At 37.0% G+C, this 21,336-nt stretch overlaps 1 protein-coding gene across 4 annotated transcripts in view; it reads right to left on the reverse strand.

The window, feature by feature from the left end:
- Positions 1-21,336, reverse strand: part of cadps2 (Ca++-dependent secretion activator 2) — a 191,916-nt gene that overhangs the window by 117,860 nt on the left and 52,720 nt on the right. For all 4 annotated transcript variants that reach the window (XM_076886194.1, XM_004556192.3, XM_076886195.1 and 1 more), the window contains exon 12: positions 3,685-3,821. In XM_076886194.1, coding sequence (XP_076742309.1) covers positions 3,685-3,821 — 137 coding nt within the window. The remainder of the gene's footprint in view (positions 1-3,684; positions 3,822-21,336) is intronic.

Below are 21,336 nucleotides of genomic sequence, written 5' to 3' on the forward strand. Positions count from 1 at the left end.
TGTACTTTTATCTTGGGTGATTTGATGTCATTTCGAACTTAAAATGTTATAAATAACCTTTAAAAATAAAAGAAAAAGAAAATCACTTGAATTACTTTTACTAATAAAAAAGATATTAAAAGATTGATTCCTTTTTTTCTTTAATGAAAACTTCCATTGGTATATTTTGTTAATGAACAACACTTTGTGGATTTGGATCAATGCTTCCCAACCACAACTGCACACACTATAAAAAACAAAAAAACAACAACAACAAAAAAATCACATACACATATGGACTCGCTTATTTAGGCTTCACTTCACTGCTTCCTCCTCCTCCATTGACTCAGAACAGCAGTTGTCCATGAGGGTCATGTTCCTATTTGGAAAGTATTGATTAGAGTGCTTATCCCCTTAATCAGTGTGAGAGAGCGCCCCAGGCTGAACACACACACACGCACTGAGCTCCTACATCTCTTTCATTCTTCAAACTGTTCTGAAAAGTTTTAGTTATTTTTGTTTTCATTCATTTTTTAAATATGCAGTGCTTCAACAATAATTTGGATAGAAAACAGCAGAACCTAAATTAAAATTATATTTACGAGTTTAAAAATTCTTATTTTGTTGGAGCACTAATCCAAAACCAGCAGACATTTAAGCACAACTGAAGGCATCACAAATTATTCACGTTTGAAAAGATGACTATTTCCACCTAGGAGGTCCCTGGACTGGGGCCAGGCTGCATCTGTTGTTAAAATGCAACCCGTCACCATTATTTGAAGGTCACCGAGCATGACAAATTAGCTGAACGGCTTGTCTAGTGCTAAAATGAAGTTCAGTGACATCAGTGCGTACCGATTCATTGTTAAAAAGCTTTTAATTCTTATTTTATCTTTTGTTAAGGAGAAGAAAAAATATATTAAGTTTATCTTTTTATCTTTTGTTCAAATAGTGTGTTATTCATTTTGGCCTCACAATTGGCGAGGTGAGTGAATTTGGGGATTATGTTGTGAGTAAAAAATCCAGGGATTAACCGGTTAAAGGCAAGGCAAGGCAAGGCAAGTTTATTTGTATAGCACAATTCAACAACAAGGTGATTCAAAGTGCTTTACAGAGACATTAGAAACAAGAACAAATAAAAAGCATGATTTAAAATTGATTAAAACAAGCAAATAAACTAACTAACTAATTAACAAACAAACAAACAAACAACAGTATATAAAATCAAAACAGATAAAATCAGAACAGTAGATAAAATCAGTAGTTAAATGTAAGTTTTGAAATTTAAGCTTAAAAGTGTGGATTTGGTGCTTTATTCAAATGCAGCTGAGAACAGGTGAGTCTTCAACCTGGATTTAAATAAACTGAGTGTTTCAGCTGATCTGAGGCTTTCTGGGAGTTTGTTCCAGATATAAGGAGCATAAAAGCTGAATGCAGCTTCTCCGTGTCTGGTTCTGACTCTGGGAACTGATAAAAGACCGGATCCAGATGACCTGAGGGATCTGGATGGTTCATACTGGGTCAGGAGGTCATTGATGTATTTTGGTCCTAAACCATTCAGAGCTTTATAGGCCAGCATCAGAACTTTAAAGTCTATCCTCTGACGGACAGGCAGCCAGTGTAAGGACCTCAGAGCTGGACTGATGTGGTCCACTTTTTTGGGCTTAGTGAGGACTCGAGCAGCAGAGTTCTGAATGAGCTGTAGTTGTCTGACTGATTTTTTAGGTAGACCTGTAAAGATGCTGTTACAGTAATCAAGCCTACTAAAGATGAATGCATGGACTAGTTTTTCCAGGTCCTGTTGAGACATCAGATCTTTTATCCTTGAAATATTCTTGAGGTGATAGTAAGCTGACTTTGTTATTGTCTTAATGTGTTTTTCTAAGTTTAGGTCTGCATCCATCACTACACCCAAATTTCTCGCCTGGTTTGTGGTTTTTAGATGTATAGATTGAAGTTCTCTGGTGACCTGTAATCGTTTTTCTTTGGCGCCAAAGACTATTACCTCAGTTTTGTTTTTGTTTAGCTGGAGAAAATTGTGGCACAACCAGTCATTGATTTCCTCAATGCATTTACCAAGAGCCTGTACAGGGCCTCGGTCTCCTGGTGACATTGTGATATATATTTGTGTGTCATCTGCATAGCTGTGATAGTTTATTTTGTTGTTGTTTATAATCTGTGCCAGTGGGAGCATGTAGATGTTAAACAGAAGGGGTCCCAAGATGGAACCTTGGGGAACTCCACATGTGATACTTGTCTGCTCAGATGTGAAGTTACCTATTGATACAAAGTATTTCCTGTTTTCTACGTATGTTTTGAACCAGTTTAGTACAGTTCCTGAAAGACCTGTCCAGTTCTCCAGTCGTTTGAGTAATATGTTGTGGTCAACTGTATCAAATGCTGCACAGAGATCCAGTAAAACTAGGACTGACATTTTTCCACTGTCTGTATTCAGACATATGTCATTAAACACTTTGGTCAGAGCGGTTTCAGTGCTGTGGTTCTGTCTAAAACCTGACTGGAAGGCATCGTAGCAATTATTCTGTTTTAAGAAGTAACTGAGCTGTTGAGAAAGCATTAAACAACATTAAAAGTAGTTGTTGAATAATCTTTGGTCGGTTAATGAATAGACTGATTTGATTATTTACACATATACTACATGTACAGACATAAAGCTATAAATTATAACTATATTAAATATCTAACTGTATCCTAGCTATAAAAACAGACAAAAAATGTTACTAGATGCAGAAAATGTTTATATATGTTGTAATTTTTCCACACACACATTAATCCATCCAACTATTCATTTCTTCTGCTCATCCATAAGGCGCTGTACACTCTGGACAGCCTGCCACAGTATAGACAGTATTAGCTCATGAAAATATTCTGATGTAATTTAAAAAAAACAGGTGGACAGGTGTGCTTTTTTAAAATATATTTTAGAAAGTCACAGTAGCTATACATCTACGTGATGTACAAAAGAAGTTGAATTTTATTTAAAAGTCATCAATTTATCCAATAGTTGAAAGTCTGGTTGTGATCAGAGTGTGTGTAGATATTTCTATAAAGAATGTATGGCAGTAATTAATAATTTATTGTGAACACCATGCATTTTACCATCCATTCGTTTTAGTCTAATAAGTATTTGATGTTACTTACTAGTTGTTGTTTTTGTTTTTTTTAGAAATGATTCCAACTGAATGCCTTTTTAAAAACATCAACAACATTTAGAGCTCTTTGCATCAGTGTGTTGTTTTACTTTTGTCTTTCTATTATTCTCACACTTCATTAGTGGGAACCTTTCTGTTTTGTAGCGTCCACTTTTTTCTGCTACCCGGCAAATTTACTGGCAGTACCAGAAACCAAAAACAATCCTCTTATTGTTTTGGTTGCACAGTCAAGCCATCATTATAGACTGAGAACCCTGAAGGTAAAATGTACTGTATGTACACAAATATTATCTACGTATTAAAGTACTTGTTGGTTATTTTTTTGGTGATTCATAAACTTTAATTAAACAACTTGTTTTAGCAATACCATTACAAGCTCACTGCAGGTTCTTCTTTAACTGCTCTGTTTCATGAGGATTTTAAGCAGCTTACGTATTTTGGTATAGATGATAGAAGAAAGTTTGTGTGATGAATGAGCAGTATTGTGGATAGTCAATGAAGACGAATGATGAAAAGGTTCTTGTTCACATACCAGGCAGGAGAAGGAGTCGTTCATTCGATGCTGGAGTGTGTGTTTCTGTAAAATGGTGAACAGGGCAGCGTGGTCGAACTGACACGGAGACGCTGAGATCAACTTTTCCACTGCCTGACGCTGAGATGGATCAAGACCTGAAAAGAAAATACAGAGGTGGATGAAGGAACGACAATTAGATGTGCACAACCTTGCCAAGAGTTTAAAAAAATTGAACTCGATAACTAGATGTGAACTGTAAAATCCATACTATGCTACTATGGTGTTTTTTTTTTCAGAGCAGCGGAGTCTGGATGAGGTTAGGGAAACATGCTCTTTGGTCTGAAACTCAACAACAATTGAAACAATTAGTGATAAAGATATGAGAGATGTTGCAATCCTGAATATAAATCTATGGGATATTTCTCTAAAGATTAGTTAGAATAATTAAAGTAGATGTCCCAACACTACCCACAAAGAGCCATTTAACAACTGACTCAGGAAACATGAGGTGATCATTAAACACTTGAAAGTAGGGTAGAAAAAAAACACAGACAGGAAAATAGCAATAAACTAGTTATTAAAACAGCAGATCAGGCTTCATGTCTACATTCAAACATTGTGCAATGTGCCATGTTTTACTGATGACAAAATGTGAGTTGCTCAACAGCTGATGGGACAAATGAGACTGACTTAAGAAACTTTGAGGAGGCAATGACAAGAGACTTCGACTTCTGACAATAGTGTATGTGTTCAGTCAAGTCTTTGATCTTAATTGTATATAAGCCAGTAGGCCAGAAACTGAAATAACATCAATAGCAATGAGTTTGTGCAATCATGCTCAATCATGTTCAATCTTGTGTCATCACTGGGTCAAGTCATATGATTGAGAAAATGGAGTTTGCAAAATCACTGGGTCAAGGTTTGGTACCGTTACATCTGTATGTTTGAGTTTACAGGAGACAGAAAGACTGGGACATCTGCAGAGTCCCAGTCCCAAGGTGTTTTCAGGCTGGATATACTAAAATCTCTCCGGTCCATTCTGAGGGTTTCTTCCCAGAGTTTAGAAATGAGCCCATCCTAAAAACATTGAAGTAGAGGCGCCCAGGAAGAGCCGAACCACCTCATGTCTTGACTTAAAAGCTTCCCACCACATGTCTGAGTTCCTCATCCCTTCTCCAAGTCTGAGCACAGTTGCTGCTCAATTCAACCACTTGTATCCACAGTCATATAATTTCAGTCATTTACCCGTGTTAATGACCATCGGTAAGTGCTGGAAAATACTTAAACCATGGCAATAAGAACATGCCAATGAGAGCAATCCACTATAAATAAAAACGTGTCAGTCACTTTTATAATAATATGTAAATATTTAAAAAGCTACAGCTCAGGTGGTAAAGGGGATTGCTACAAATTACAGTGTTATTAGTTTGATTACAGGTCAAACTAATAACAGGTCAGTATGCACAAGACAAATCACTGATTCATCCTTTTATCCCATCATTGGCAGTGCTGTTGCCATAGACATACGATGGATGGACAAGACAGACAATGAGAAGCACTTTGTGGAATTACTAAGGTTAAATGAATACTGCAGTTTCCAAACACAGTCATACATGAGAAACATGTTAAACAGAAGAAAATATTAGAAAAAAGGGGTTTTAAAGGGGTGATTAATAGGAAAAAATATATATATATATATATATATTTTTTTTTTTTTTTTTTTTACTAAAAATATGGAAAGTTTGATACAATACCATGGATCTATTCATGTCTTGTCTCAGGTCTTGGTATCAGACATGCTAAAGTCCTAATGTGTGTACTGCAAAAGAAAAGTGACTGCATAATGTAAAGATGCACAATATGGGAAAAATCAAGCAAATTGCAGTTTTTATTTCTTCTTATGAGTATTGTGGGGTGGCAGGTGTGTATGTGACTGTGTCAAAACAAAGTGCAACAAATGTGGGACAAAGTCCAGCTATAAAACTAAAAAATGTATTTTAAAAAAATGCACACAATACATATTATTTAAACTGATTATTTCATTAACTTGGGTGTGTTCCTGAGTTTTATTAATGATAACAGAGAAAAAAACATTACAAGATTTTCATATGAGTACATTCTGGAATAGCTAGTAATGAAGTCATTTTTATGCAGCAGCCCTGACAGTTCACTTTGGATGTGCACTGCCTGAAGCTGCAGGCGATAATGAGGCTTTGGGGTCAGTGATGAAAGAATCAACAGAAAATGAAAAAAAAAATAAAAGAAGCCGAAGAGGCGCAGGGTGTCCCAGCCTGAGCAAACCTGGGTCATTTCCAGTCCTTTCAGGCCTTTCTGATAATGGCCCTGCCAAATGAAAAGCCTAACACTCTCCACTCTGCCTTTATTGTGGGAGTACATTTCAGGATGGGAAGCTTCTGACCGTGACACATGGCCCCACAAAAGACCACAGCTCACTGAGAATACTGGCGCTGTTTCCACGCCTGTGGCTCATGCCCAAGACAAGCTTTAGTGATCACTTTTATTATCGCTGTCATTTTGTTTTTTGTGTGGATGCAGAGAAGCCCATGAGGACTCTCAGGCATTTGTGCTTTTCATCTCCTCCTCATTTTCTTGTTGCCTTTGTCCAAAAGAGAAAAGCGAAAAACAAAAAAACAGGAGAAGTGAAATCTCCACAATCAACTTCCAATCAACGCTCCTCTGCTTTCTTTTTCCATCTTTTCTTTTCATTCTTCCACTTTTCTGTCAGCGACTGCCCTTCGGGTGTGATGGCCTGCTTTCTCTCTAATTCCGATGTAGGTCATTTTAAATTTGTTACCTCCATAACAGTGTACTGTCCTCAATGTAATTTAGAGAAAAGACAGGGAGTGAAGGAGATAGGACTCTAAAGAAAGCGAGACAAAGAGATATAGATTAGTACTGATAATAAGAGGAGGGAAAAGGAGGGGTAATATTGATTGGGAGACAGATGGCCGGAGGAGTGATGTTGATTTCTGTCAAGTCCAACTTTCAGCTATTATGTTCAGGTTGTGTGTGTGCGCGTGTGTGTGCGTCTGTGTGTGTGTGAATGAGCAGAAAATATGGATCGATCTTCATGCATTTTTCTCGGCTATCTACAGGTTTTTCTGCTCTGGAAGTTTCTCATTAGTGTGACTACATGAGCATAATTTTCTGGTTTTGCTGAACATGACACACAATTGCACAAAAAATGGTCAGTCAAAGGCCCAGATTCAATTGATTATTCTTAGGACTGGTTTCTGTTGGGGACACCAAACTATGACTAGTATTAGTAGCTACATGCAACCTAAACTAAACACGCACAGCCATTGTTTATAAGTTTCATAAATGAATAAAACAGACACACAAATCCATACACCAGTTAAGTACAGGCAGAAAGTAAAAAAACAAACCAAACAAAGCAAAGAAGCAACCAACATTTTTAAACTTCAGTGTCAATAAAGAATGAATACCTTCTTAAAACTAATTGAAACAAATAATAATATTCAGGCAAAACATTAGCAGCCTGAATTAACTGCATTCAAGACATTTAAAATTGCCTTAGATTTATTAAGTTCGATACATTTTTGTTTACTCTGCAGCTGATTACAAGAGGAAGGAGCTGCAAATTTGAATGGTCTTTTTCTAAATTCAGCACAAACCTCTGAGACAGAACTCTTGGGATCTAACACAATACCTTTTTTGACGAAGTCTATAAATTACATGCAAGAAAACCAAGAACAGCCTTATAAATGTGAATATATCAGTGGGCGAGTCTACAGCATACTTTGGTTTCGACCAGTCCTCTATTTATCGTCTCCAGTTGGTCCAAAAATGCAACTGCTTGTCTGTTGACTAGTACAAAATGGAGGGAGCATATAACCCAGTGTTGGCCTCTTTACACTGGCTTCCTATTAGTTACAGGAACCAAATTAACATTTTACGTTTTGTTTTTAAACAGATAGGTAAGACGAGCCCCTTCTTACCTATCTGAGCTTCTATCAATGCATGCAAACAATGCAAACTAATGTTATTTATTCCAAGGTCGAAACCTAAATCTCGCTGTGAAAGGACCTGCTACATCTCTCTGTTGCAGGTCCCAGACTCCGGAATAGACTACTGCCAAATATTAGATCTACACAAAACACTAGAATATTTTAAATCTCTACTACTAATTACAGCATGGAGCCCTACTCTAAAAGAACATAAAGGTAAACACTGTCTGTGAAGCTGGATTTAAGAAATAAGTGTTTAAGTTGAAGCATTTATAACAGTTGAGGGCCATCTTGTGCCAGCACATCCAACCAATACATAAAATAACAGGTTACTACATGTGCATCACATCACAAAATATATCTTTTTTTACCAAAGCACAATGAAATCCCAACACTAACACACAACATACAAACCACTTACTGCTAAAGAGACAGAATGAAAGTGGGCAGTGTATCTTTGCCTTTTTAAAAATAAAAACCGCTGCAGCAGGGGGCAGTACAAAAGCAACCCCTTACACTGCTTTTTGGTTTTAGTTTCCTTGTTTACACTAAATGATCAATTCTGTCACTAGTTAACTAACAAACTACTCTAAGCAACAAACTCTTAGCAGCAATCAACCAACCCAGTGAAGTTATGTTCTCTACAGGCACGAGATGGTGCTCAACACCTTCTAACGTTCTAAAAAATGTAAACACGTATGGTTTAAACCAAGTCGCAGACAGTCTTAAATCTACAGCAGTTGTTTTAGATTTATTTCATGAATAATATATGTAGTGTTTAAGGTCCACTTTAATAAATTCCTTTAAAACATTAAATCATTATTTATTTACATTTTTTAAATCCGCAGATTATGTTTGTCTGTTATTCAATACTGATGATCTGAAACATTTAAGTATGAAAAATATTTTAAAATGTTAGAAATCATGGAACAAAAAGGACCAAATTCAGACTCCAGCAACAGAATTCATAATCAATAAAAAAACAAACTTTTATTTAATCTACTTCGACGATGAGATCTTTAAGATGTGATGATCATTCAGGATAAATAGTCACACTGTATGCATCAAAGTTGTTCAAGTGTTTATGACAGCATGCAAGCTTTAAATATCCTTTTTTAAATAAAAAGAAAAAAAGTTAAAATTGAGCTTTCACACATCTGTTGTTGGCTTCTCTTTACTGGCAAGAGATGGAGACGTTATGGTTGTTTTTCCTGAAATCACCATAGAATTAACCAGTAATTAAATTTACTTACCCAGTACTTAAAATATAGCATAACGAGTATTTTGAAATTATGGCTATCTTACAGGAAAGGAGACACATGGTGACGGAATTACCAAGGGACTTTAGCTTGCATAACACTCAGGTATTCTATGTATGAAAATATCTTGCTGGAGTGGAAGTTGCTAACAGGAGAAGGTGGTGCCAAATCTCAAACCTTTAATCATCTCAAACTGGTTCGCTTGGGATGTGGTGAAATGGGGTATTTTCAAGATGGATGTGCAGATTGATTGATTGATTGAATCTTTATTTTGAACATGTTGAAAAAGTATTAAAAAAAAATAGAATTAAAAGAGACAAATGAACAAAGCAAACAAAAGGAAAACGAGCAACCACAACTCCAAATAACGTCCATGTTCAAAAAGGAGCAGGAAGAAGCATAAGCTTATTTAATCCCACCCCTTTTCCACTATCTAGTATCAATAGACTACAGAAATACCTCCTTGCAATTACATTATATGTTATGTGTAATTTTTTTTTTTTTAATATATACACATATATGTTTCTATCTATCCATGCATACGTATATACACACATACGCACATATACACATTTTCAATAACCCCATTAACACCTCAAGGATACACAACCTACAATTATATATATATATATATATATATATATATATATATATATATATCCATACCAACAAACCCGTGCATGCGCACACACATGAAAATATTAGACAAGAACACCCTATCAAATCTCTACCTTTTCCCTGTACCCTGTAATAACCATATCCTTAAACCGCTTTTTAAACTGCGCCATGCTTGGACATTGCTTCATATCTTTACTTAGTCTGTTCCACAGCTTCACTCCACACACAGAGATGCAAAAACTTTTTAATGTTGTACGGATACGAGGATGTTTTAAATTTAATTCCCCCCTCAAATTGTATCCCCGTTCCCTTTTAGAAAACATTTTTAGAATATTGTCAGGAAGCAGGTTATTTATTGCTTTATATATAATTTGTGCTGTGAGAAAATGAACCAGATCTGTGAATTTTAGAATTTTTGATTTTAAGAATAGTGAATTTGTATGATCTCTGTAACCAGTTTTATGGATTATCCTTATGGCCCTTTTTTGTAATATAAAGATTGATGATAGCGAACATTTGTAAGTATTGCCCCAAACCTCTGCACAGTAATTCAAATACGGTGCAATCAGGGAACAATAGAGAATGTGGAGTGATTTGTGGTCCAGAATGTGTTTTACTTTACTCAAGATTGAGACACTTCTTGAAATTTTGTTATGTATATGATTTATATGAGACTTCCAGTTTAATTTATCATCTATAATCACACCAAGAAACTTATGTTCAAGTACTCTTTCAATTTCCACACCATCTACATGAATCTGCACTTGTGCATTTCTAAGGGAATTCCCAAATAAGATAATTTTAGTTTTACTTAGATTTAGCGATAGTTTGTTCCTGTTAAACCATTTTTTAATTTTGCACATTTCTGAAGTAATTGTATCCAGCAGCTCCTTTAGATTCCCCCCAGAACAAAAAATATTTGTGTCATCTGCAAATAATACTAATTTTAATATATCAGATGCTTTACAAATATCATTTATATAAATAATAAATAATTTTGGACCCAGTACAGAGCCTTGTGGAACACCACAAGCAATGTCCAAGCATGATGAGGAATGGACACCCAGCTTCACAAATTGTTTCCGGTCACTTAAATAATTTTTCACCCATTGCAGTACAACCCCCCTAATCCCATACCGTTCCAGTTTATTAATTAATATGTCATGATTGATTGTGTCGAATGCTTTCTTGAGATCCAGAAATACTCCAGCTGCATACTGTTTCTGATCTATAGCATTCGTAATCTCCTCAATTGATTCGATTAATGCCAGAGATGTTGATCTTTTTGATCTGAATCCATATTGACTGTCAGAGAGTAATTTATATTTATCTAAGAATTTGTCTAATCGTTTATTAAACAGGTTTTCTAGGATTTTGGAGAATTGTGGTAGTAAAGAAACAGGCCTGTAATTTGTGAAGTGGCGTCTATCCCCGGTTTTATACAGCGGCACAACTTTAGCTATTTTCATTTTGTTTGGCACTTTTCCCGTCTGAAATGATAAGTTGCAAATATATGTTAGAGGTCCTACAATTCCTTCAATGACCTTCTTGACGATTTTCATGTCAATATCATTACAATCAGTAGATGTTTTATATTTACACATGTGTACAATGTCAATTATTTCTTTTTCCTCCACTGATGTGAGGAACATTGAGTTAGGGTTCCTTTCAATCAGGTTTTCACTACAGTCTACTGATGGCAGTGACTCAGGAATTTGTTCTGCCAGTTTTGGTCCAATATTTACAAAATAATGATTAAAGCTGTTGACCTTATCAGCAGTGTTTTCCATAATATTGCCATTATCGATAAAGTATTGTGGATAACTTTGTTGTCCAGAATTATTTTTAATGATACCGTTTAAAACATCCCATATTCCTTTCATATTATGTTTATTGTTGTTCAATATTTTACTATAATACTCCTTTCTACATACACGTATAATATTGGTCAACTTATTTTTGTATTTTTTATATTTATTTTCAGCATCTTTTGTTCTTTGTTTTAGGTATTCCCTATAGAGTGTATTTTTCTTTTTACATGCATTTTGTAAACCCTTAGTGAGCCATGGTCTATCTGAATATTTGTGCTTTCTGTTGTATTTTATTGTTGGACAGTTTTTATCGTACAACTCCACGAATATTCTTAAAAATATGCCATATGCAATATCAATATCAGCTTCTTTGTACACATTGTCCCAGTCCTGATTTAATAGATCGTTCTTAAATGCAGTCATAGTTTCTTCTGTCCTTACACGTCTGTATCTCAGTTGTTCTTCATGCTGATTTTTCTTATAATTAGTGTCATAAACTGCAAAAACTGGTAGGTGATCACTGATGTCATTAATTAATATTCCGCTCACAATGTTGTTTTCCATATTGTTAGTGAAAATATTGTCAAGTAAGGTGGCACAATGTGGTGTAATTCTGCTAGGCCTGGTTATTTTAGGATGTAAATTCAAACTGTACATAGTGTTTAGGAATTCGTCGGTCATTTTATGCTTTTTTGGATTCAACAGGTCAATATTAAAATCACCACAGATAAACATAACTTTTTGATTTGTTTTAGAGAATATTTCCTCTATGAAGTCATTAAATACTTGAATACTAGAGCCAGGTGTTCTATATATACAGCTAATTATTACATTTTTTTCTTTTTCCTTATAAATTTCAATTGTTATACATTCTAGTAAATTATCAATTACAGTTGTCATACTTTCTACCACCTTGTAGTTTAGGTTTTTATCCACATACACAGCTACTCCCCCTCCACTCTTGTTCCTTCTATTTACAAAATTCACTTCATATCCCTCCAGTCCAAAGTCCATTCCTTTCTCCGCATTGATCCATGTTTCAGAAATGGCAATAATTCCAAATGGATTTGTCAACTCATTTAGATATTCCTTTATATTGTTGAAGTTGGCATACAGACTTCTGCTATTAAAATGGATTATTGATAATTTATTTTCCGTGTTGATGGTGTGCTTAAACTGTTCATCAGTGAAGTAGCAGCAGTTACTGCTAATGTTGTAGAAGAAATTATTTTCCGGGTCTATATCCTTTTCTAAGTCTAGAACATTATGGTCTGTGTATCGAAATGTTCTCAGTTCCAGATTATCATAAAGAGAATTCCAATGAGTCATGTTGATATTGTTGCCGGATGCAGATGAAGTTCTTTTGGACTGTGCCATGTGTTGTGTTGTGTGTCACGTCACATGTGTATTCATACCTCCAGAGTAAGTTGACCTCAGTATTTGTCCAGCTCTTCCATATTTCTGATGACCAACACTTTGGCTTGTTCCGGTGTTCCATTGAGTTTAATGAATACTTTGCAGTTGGTGGTCCATGTATTTTGAATTTTTCCCTGTTTCTTCAAGTAACGTGCTTTCCTGGCAATGTCCGCATTTCTTTTTATCAGATGTTCGTTCATGAAGACATCGGATCCTTTCAGTTTCCTTCCTTGTTTTAACAGTGCTGTTTTCTGTTTTCCGTTTGCAAATCTCACAATGATGGCTGGTTTGTCACTGTCATTTTTTCGGGGTAGAGGGTGGCAAGCCTCAATGTTGTTATAATCCACTTCCACACCTTTGGACCGTAGAAAGGTAACCACTTGATGCTCCGTGGAGTTGACATCTTCCTCTCCTGGCCCTCCTACATTGTCAGTGGTGACCGCCCGGGCGTATGACCGGGGTTTGATGCGAAGCCCCGTGATGATAACATCGTTCATCCGGGTGTACTGCTCCAAATCCGCCACTCTGTTCTCCAGGTACGCCAGCCGCCAATCCTTCTCGGCGTTCTGGATGCGGAGAGCCTTAACTTCCTCGACCAGGTCCAGGATGGCTTTCTGCTGCAGTTTGACAGTAGAAATCTCCTCTGTCATAAACTGCAGCGACTTCTTAATATCGTCTCCTTCCTCGGCTGACAGAAATTTTTTCGGGCCCATGCTGAGAGACGCTCTTGTAGCTTTGCCGTGACGACCGGCTAGCTAGTTGATGCTAGCGTCCTTCCTCTCACTCACCGCTACGGTTCAAAAACATCAACTTATGAGTTTTCGAGAGGTCGCAAATGACGAGCCACCACTTCTGGACGGTTTCCCACACACGCTCTCAAAGATTAGTATGTGCAGAGTATTGTGGGGGTCTGCTAATCCTGGAAGACCCCAGTGTCATCAGTCTTGGACAGCGTCCGTGTCCACAGGAGTGAATCTCCTCAGATGACAAGTCTGCAGAAACTTTGTAATGCTATCATGTCAGTATGGTGAAAAACATCTGAGAGGAATGTTTCCAGCACCTTGTTGAACCTATGCTATGAAAAATTAAGGCAATTCGGAATTCAATTCAGTTCAGAACTGAAGAAGCTTCTCGGATGAGAGGTAACATTTTCAAGCAACTTAAAGAAATCCAGACGCTTTTCTTTCCAAGATCCTTAGTCAAGTAATTCAAGTGCAAAGGTCACAGGGAGGGTGGATCTTCTGCCAGCTGTCATAGGACAAGTAGTTCATTTATGATTTTAATGCTAAAGGGAAAAAGTGTATTCAAGACTGCTGAAAACATGATCTTCAATTGTCTGATTGTCTGTACAGGTGGACATCACTCAAAAAGGAGAAGGCTTTGGTGTGCTACCCTGTTATTTGGGATGACTGCGAAATATGCAGTCAGTCTCATGTTTTTGGACACTTGTTCAAAGGAAAAAGCATTTTCCAAATTGAGAGGAAAACAGAAACTTCTGAATTCCACGGTGTTTCTGAGTGTAAGTACTGTTTTGTACAGTGCTGTATCCTTAAAGCCATTTTTTCCAGAGTTATGGAATTGTTTCATGTTATTGTTTTTAATTAATGGTTAATGAAAATAACAAATTTTGTCTCCATTATTATAGGATCAGATGAGCTTGCAAAGTTTGTATGGATGAATGTATAGTTTGTAATAAGAAAGGAAGAAAAGCTCGTATTACACTATCATTTTTATATTTAACATAACAAGAGAGTTTCATAGTGAAGCGTCCATTATGCACCAAATTACTTAAGCAGTCTTTACTTACTATCTAATTACACTGAACTTAAAATTACTTACAGTACAATTTGCGCCCTTCCCTGTAAAATATATGGAAGTTAGAAAGCTTAAGTTACTCCATAAGGCTCATGCCATGAGAAGTACAGCGTACCTGTGATGTAACATAAGGGGAAAAGAAATGTCTGGGAATTACCATGAAATTAAGCTGTACTTAAAATTACATGCACTATAATATGCTACCGCCATGCTTAATTAGACCTTTCCAACTAGTCTTTTGGCCCAGCTCACTTCATTCCAGTCAATACAGGCAATAGGTTTCAACAAGAAAGCACCAATTAAAAAGAAAGAAAAAGAAAGATTATGTTTGCTAGATTATTTTCGATTGTTTGCCAAAACACCACCCATCTCAGGTGCGCAACTAAAATGTAACACATGCTCATCTGTATCTTCTCTTCATGTGTATTCATCTCTGTCCAACCTCTCTATACCCATCTAGTCTGCGTTTCATTGCCATCATCACAGCAACAGTCACATCTATGTGACAACCTGCTCTGAAAAGAGGCAGTGGCCCCTGATGGCAGGTTATTGACGCAGACAAAGAGGATAAGGACAAAGTGTTTCAGTTTCAGGTGCACATGGTTGAAAGATTTGACATGACCTCCCTGTCGGAGCAGAGCAGCTCTGCTGATGACAGAACAAACAGAGACGAAGACACAGACAGACAAGTCCATCAGCCTTGGTCTGGCTGATTGCAGCTTCACACTGTGTAGAGCTTAAAGAGACAAACTAAACTCTGTCAAAAAATAAAAAGGAGCACACACAAACTTTCAGAGCTCTTCTTCTGCATTTAAGAGGGATGCTGAACCCCAAGAGCGTAACATAATTGGACATTCCCCTCAGGATCATCCTTGATTTCAAACCAACCACCAGCTTCTTTCAAAAACACAGATGACAGGTGGAAACATCTCTTCAGGAGCCATTCTGTAGATCTGTCTTAACATATTAACAAAAAAAGTCGATGTCTGTGTGAGAAAAGTGGAATTCAAGAGTCCAAAAGTCACAGCCTCCGATGGTTTCCACTGATTTGGACTTTGTTCTTGGTCCATTTCATTCAATCATTGAAATCATGTTAACTCAAATTTCTTTCAGACTTGGTTGTCCTTTCAATAAAGTTCGGAGGTGAGAACATTAGCAGCTTAATTGACCCCACAAAGAGCTAACATATGTCTTGAAAAATAGGTTTTCTCATTGCTAAATATAAAGACTAAACTTTCCCATAGCCTCTAGTGATTTATCCTATTTAGATCAAACTTTTAAGTCAAACTACTGTAATGCTTGAACTACTGGCGCAATCGAAGAATCCCAGCGGTCCCCAAAAGCATCAACTCGGTGCTTTTTCGATGATATTAGGATCATTACAGTAATCCCAGGACAGGGGCCACATCCAAATCTCAGCAAACAAGACAGCAAACACCCACATCTAAACAATAAAAAAAAAAAATATGGTAAAAGGAAATGCACAATAAAAGCTCCACTAAAGCTCCACTTTTTAGACAATTCCTCACACAGTAAAAGATATTTTCCAAATTAAGAGAAAAGCAAAAACTTCTGAATTCCATGGTGTTTCTGAGTGTAAGTACTGTTTTGTACGGTACTACTGTATATCCTTAAAGCTATTTTTTAAGGTTATGGAATTGTTTCTTGTTCTTGTTTTTAACTAAAGGTTAATTAAAATTAAATTAAATTAAATGAATTAAATCAAGGTTATAGGTTTGCTGTGTTGTTTTCTGTGTTATTTGCCGAGATTTGGATGTGGCGAGGATTACCGTAATGACCCTAATATCACTGAAAAGCACAGAGCCACCGCTTTCAGGAACCAGTGAAATTCTTTCAATTGAGCAAATGGTTCAGGAGATGAACCAGGACATCAACTGTGGTGTTCAAATTTTTCAGAAGGAATTCAGGAGAAATATCTGTTGTTTAAAAAGATTTAATTTGCTTTGGCAGTTGAAATTATAAGTTTTACAGCACTGGACATTCACAGAAGAGATCCTGAAAATGAAAGTTGCAAAACATCTGTCTGGTGTCATGTCTGGCAACATGTTAGGCTTTAGAGAGTTAACATTTCTAAAACAAAGTGATTAAGACTGCATTACAAGCCTATAAAAACATTGGTATCCTTTTGTTTTTGGTCTCATCTCTTTGGCACAGAGATTTCGCACGAGTCTTTAGAGGATATTACGTACTACAGATAACAGGATTATTTGCAATTTTATGTTAAAGGGAACATTATTGTGAAATTGCTGAACCTTTGCCCCATCTTTACTTTACCAGAATAAACTGGTTGTCTGCCAATTAACCTTCCTCCAGTTGTTTTTGTTTTCTGTACTATATACTTTTCCAGCCTCTTCTTGCACCTATCCCTGCTGTGGAGCTGCCCTTAAAACGAGGTACTAGTTTATACTAAAAATAGTAAAACGTCTCAATTTAAATATTTGTTATATTTCTATGTTCTATTGTGAATAAAATGTGTTTATGAGATCTGCAAAACCCATGTATTCTCTTTTTAATTACATATTGTACAGTGTCCCAGGTATTTAGAAGTGGAAATTGTAACTCCAGTGTCTTGCAAAGAAAAGATCATTTTAACATATCTATATTGTTTCTCATTTTTATGGTAGATTCATTTTGATAAAGAGAGAAAGAATATCATCCAAAAATCCAGAAAAAAAAAACATTAGATGAAAGTTGAGTGAAATAAGAATTTTTGAGGCCTGGACTTCCCAACCTGCTGGTCTATAAGATATGTTGACCGTTAACTCAGAAGGATCAATTGGAGAAAAAGAGTCTATATAAATATTAATGGTATTGAAAGTAGTAAACAAACATGGAGACATTGACTGGCAGACACAGAGACAGTCACCAGAATGGGGAATAAGGGTAACTCAAGATAATGGAGAACATGATCACTAGGCCGGGGAACATGGGAAGATAAAAGGACAAAAGCAGATGAAACTGGGACACAAAGGAATACAGAATGGGAAGACAACAGGACTGTAACTACAGGGAGTGCAGAATTATTAGGCAAGTTGTATTTTTGAGGAATAATTTTATTATTGAACAACAACCATGTTCTCAATGAACCCAAAAGACTCATTAATATCAAAGCTGAATGTTTTTGGAAGTAGTTTTTAGTTTGTTTTTAGTTTTAGCTATTTTAGGGGGATATCTGTGTGTGCAGGTGACTATTACTGTGCATAATTATTAGGCAACTTAACAAAAAACAAATATATACCCATTTCAATTATTTATTTTTACCAGTAAAACCAATATAACATCTCATCTCAATATAACATCAGATCAGGTGAACAAGGAGGCCATGTCATTAGTTTTTCTTCTTTTATACCCTTTCTTGCCAGCCACGCTGTGGAGTACTTGGACGCGTGTGATGGAGCATTGTCCTGCATGAAAATCATGTTTTTCTTGAAGGATGCAGACTTCTTCCTGTACCACTGCTTGAAGAAGGTGTCTTCCAGAAACTGGCAGTAGGACTGGGAGTTGAGCTTGACTCCATCCTCAACCCGAAAAGGCCCCACAAGCTCATCTTTGATGATACCAGCCCAAACCAGTACTCCACCTCCACCTTGCTGGCGTCTGAGTCGGACTGGAGCTCTCTGCCCTTTACCAATCCAGCCACGGGCCCATCCATCTGGCCCATCAAGACTCACTCTCATTTCATCAGTCCATAAAACCTTAGAAAAATCAGTCTTGAGATATTTCTTGGCCCAGTCTTGACGTTTCAGCTTGTGTGTCTTGTTCAGTGGTGGTCGTCTTTCAGCCTTTCTTACCTTGGCCATGTCTCTGAGTATTGCACAGCTTGTGCTTTTGGGCACTCCAGTGATGTTGCAGCTCTGAAATATGGCCAAACTGGTGGCAAGTGGCATCTCGGCAGCTGCACGCTTGACTTTTCTCAGTTCATGGGCAGTTATTTTGCGCCTTGGTTTTTCCACACGCTTCTTGCGACCCTGTTGACTATTTTGAATGAAACGCTTGATTGTTCGATGATCACGCTTCAGAAGCTTTGCAATTTTGAGACTGCTGCGTCCCTCTGCAAGATATCTCACTATTTTTGACTTTTCTGAGCCTGTCAAGTCCTTCTTTTGACCCATTTTGCCAAAGGAAAGGACGTTGCCTAATAATTATGCACACCTGATATAGGGTGTTGATGTCATTAGACCACACCCCTTCTCATTACAGAGATGCACATCACCTAATATGCTTAATTGGTAGTAGGCTTTTGAGCCTATACAGCTTGGAGTAAGACAACATGCATGAAGAGGATGATGTGGACAAAATACTCATTTGCCTAATTATTCTGCACTCCCTATATATACCAGCACAGCAGACAAACAACTACTAACATGCAACAGCAACAAACCCGGACAGAAACGATAACGACACAAAGCACAGAGAACACAGGGCAAACATGATAACGAAAACAAAGAATGAATCACACCTAATAACCCAGAATAGACTCAAGACACTGGGACCAAAACCTAGGAACCCTTGTTTTGCTTGAGAATCAAATAGTTATTTCATTCACTGACATGCAAATCTACTTTCACTGATATTCTCCCTTCATTAAACTACCAGAAAAATCAGTTACTGTTCATTCCTTCGTAAGTGAGCAAACTTGCAAAATCTGCAGGGGGGATTTCCCCCACTATATATATACACACTGTAGCCTTTTTAATTTTACAGTCAGCACAATGGCAATTTTGCTTTTTTTAAGTACTATGTTTGCATAGGTAATATATGGACAATAGTGATAGTGAAGTGCTAACACTGTCACTTCACAGCAACATTGTTCCTGGTTCCTGTGTAAGTTTTCTCTGCCTGCTCCAGGTTTCTCTCACAGCCCAAAGATATGCATGTTATCCCTTTTGGAGATTCCAAATTGCTGATGGATGTGCAGTTGTTAAAGTGCTCAGAGCCTACAGATTAAAATACCATATAAATGAACAGTTACAACGTGACATGTGGTCCAAAGTCCTTTGAGGGGTCAGTAAGACAAGAAAAGCACTATAAAACCAATTAATATATAAATACATTATATTTCTCTGGGGAAAATGATACTTAGTATCATTTGTGTGGCTTCTCCAGAAAGTCTAACTGCTGATAAGTCTGGTAACCCATTAGCTAGTGGGTTTACTTAGCACTGGAAGTATTTAGGGCTCTCACTGTAGTCAGAATATTTGGTTAGCAGATAACAGATCCACTCCAAGGCTTCATGTTCCAAGTTCTAGTCACCATTTACAAATGCAGACAACTTTAAAGAAGCCATTGAATTCTAATGAAATTCAGTGATTATGGCATAGTGACCCAACTACATAACAACTTACAGCTCACATACATAGTCATTGGAAAAGGATCATCAAAAGCTCGACAACCCCTGCTCAATAACCCTTATTATAACATGAAGTTAGTCTCGTAAATCGTAAATAGACTTGCTCTTATATAATGGTTTTGCAGCAATTCAAAGCGTCATGTCTCATTTACCCAAGTATTTGTTTTTATATCTAACATTCACACTCTGACGAACATTTCATCCTTGGGGCAACTCAGGGTTCAGTATCTTGCTCAAGAATCCTGCTGACTGGAGTACTCAGGGATTGAACCAACAATTCCCCAATTAGTAGACAACCTGTGCTACCCCAGCCTGAGCCACAGCCACATTATTATTATTATGTAAGTTATTGTCCCCAATAGTCAGCCAGTGAACCTCTCTGTTCCTGAGTCAGATCTATGGTTTTAAATGGCAATAGCAGAAACGCTCAGACTGATGTTCCACAACAGTGTTTTTTTTTTTTTTTTAAATCAACAGATAACAATGGCTACAGTCATCTATTATATATACAACAACAGTCTCAACCAGTCTGAACAAGCAACAATGAAAGACTGCTGACTGAATTCACAAATATCTAAAGGTTTTACACAGAAAACCATTAAGTGTGAGAAAACTGTTGGGCATCAGCTGGTACATAAAATGACCAGTTTATCCCTGAAAACAGAAAGTGTGGATTCACGGAGCAGGACAGTAACTGTGAGTAGGCTGATATGTGTGAGCCTCTGACATGGCTTCCATGTGTAAACAGCTTCATTATTAGAGCTGACACGCCAGTCAATAAAATCTGATGCTGCTGTCTGTTCTAAAGACAAAGAAAAGATACTGTGACTCTGCTCTCATTGTCTCACCTCTGAGTTATTAACCTTCAAATAGAAAACAAAACCATCTCGCTCATGTTTAAAAAAAAAAAAATTGCAGCTATTTCCATGGAGTCAAGACAGAACAAGTGGGACTTTATTAATGGTAATAACCCATTTCACATGCAGTCATTAGTGAAATGTAACCCCCACATTGATTTTTATCAAAAGCACACCTGCAGGGCGACTGGAAATGAAGATGCAGGTTAACAGCTATGATCGTTATTAAAGTGAGAATGACTTCCTCTCAAGCCCATTACGCACAAACATGCTCACACACACAGCAACACTTTGCACCCAGTTAAGAGCTATTTCAGGGAAACCTTCCATTTCCTTTTGCAAACACTGTGTCAGCACCTCTCGCGATTGACGTTTCAATCTATTCCATTAAACACTAACGAGTTGTGGCGAGAATGGACCGCAGTCACACCACATTACATAAATACAGCTATAATCAGCTTCATTTCACAGTACCTGGCATGGGAGGAGTTGAAAATGTAGACATGTCTTCTATATACAGGTTTAAAAAAAATA

The sequence above is a fragment of the Maylandia zebra genome, linkage group LG7, assembly GCF_041146795.1.
Source record: "Maylandia zebra isolate NMK-2024a linkage group LG7, Mzebra_GT3a, whole genome shotgun sequence".
NCBI lineage: Eukaryota > Metazoa > Chordata > Actinopteri > Cichliformes > Cichlidae > Maylandia > Maylandia zebra.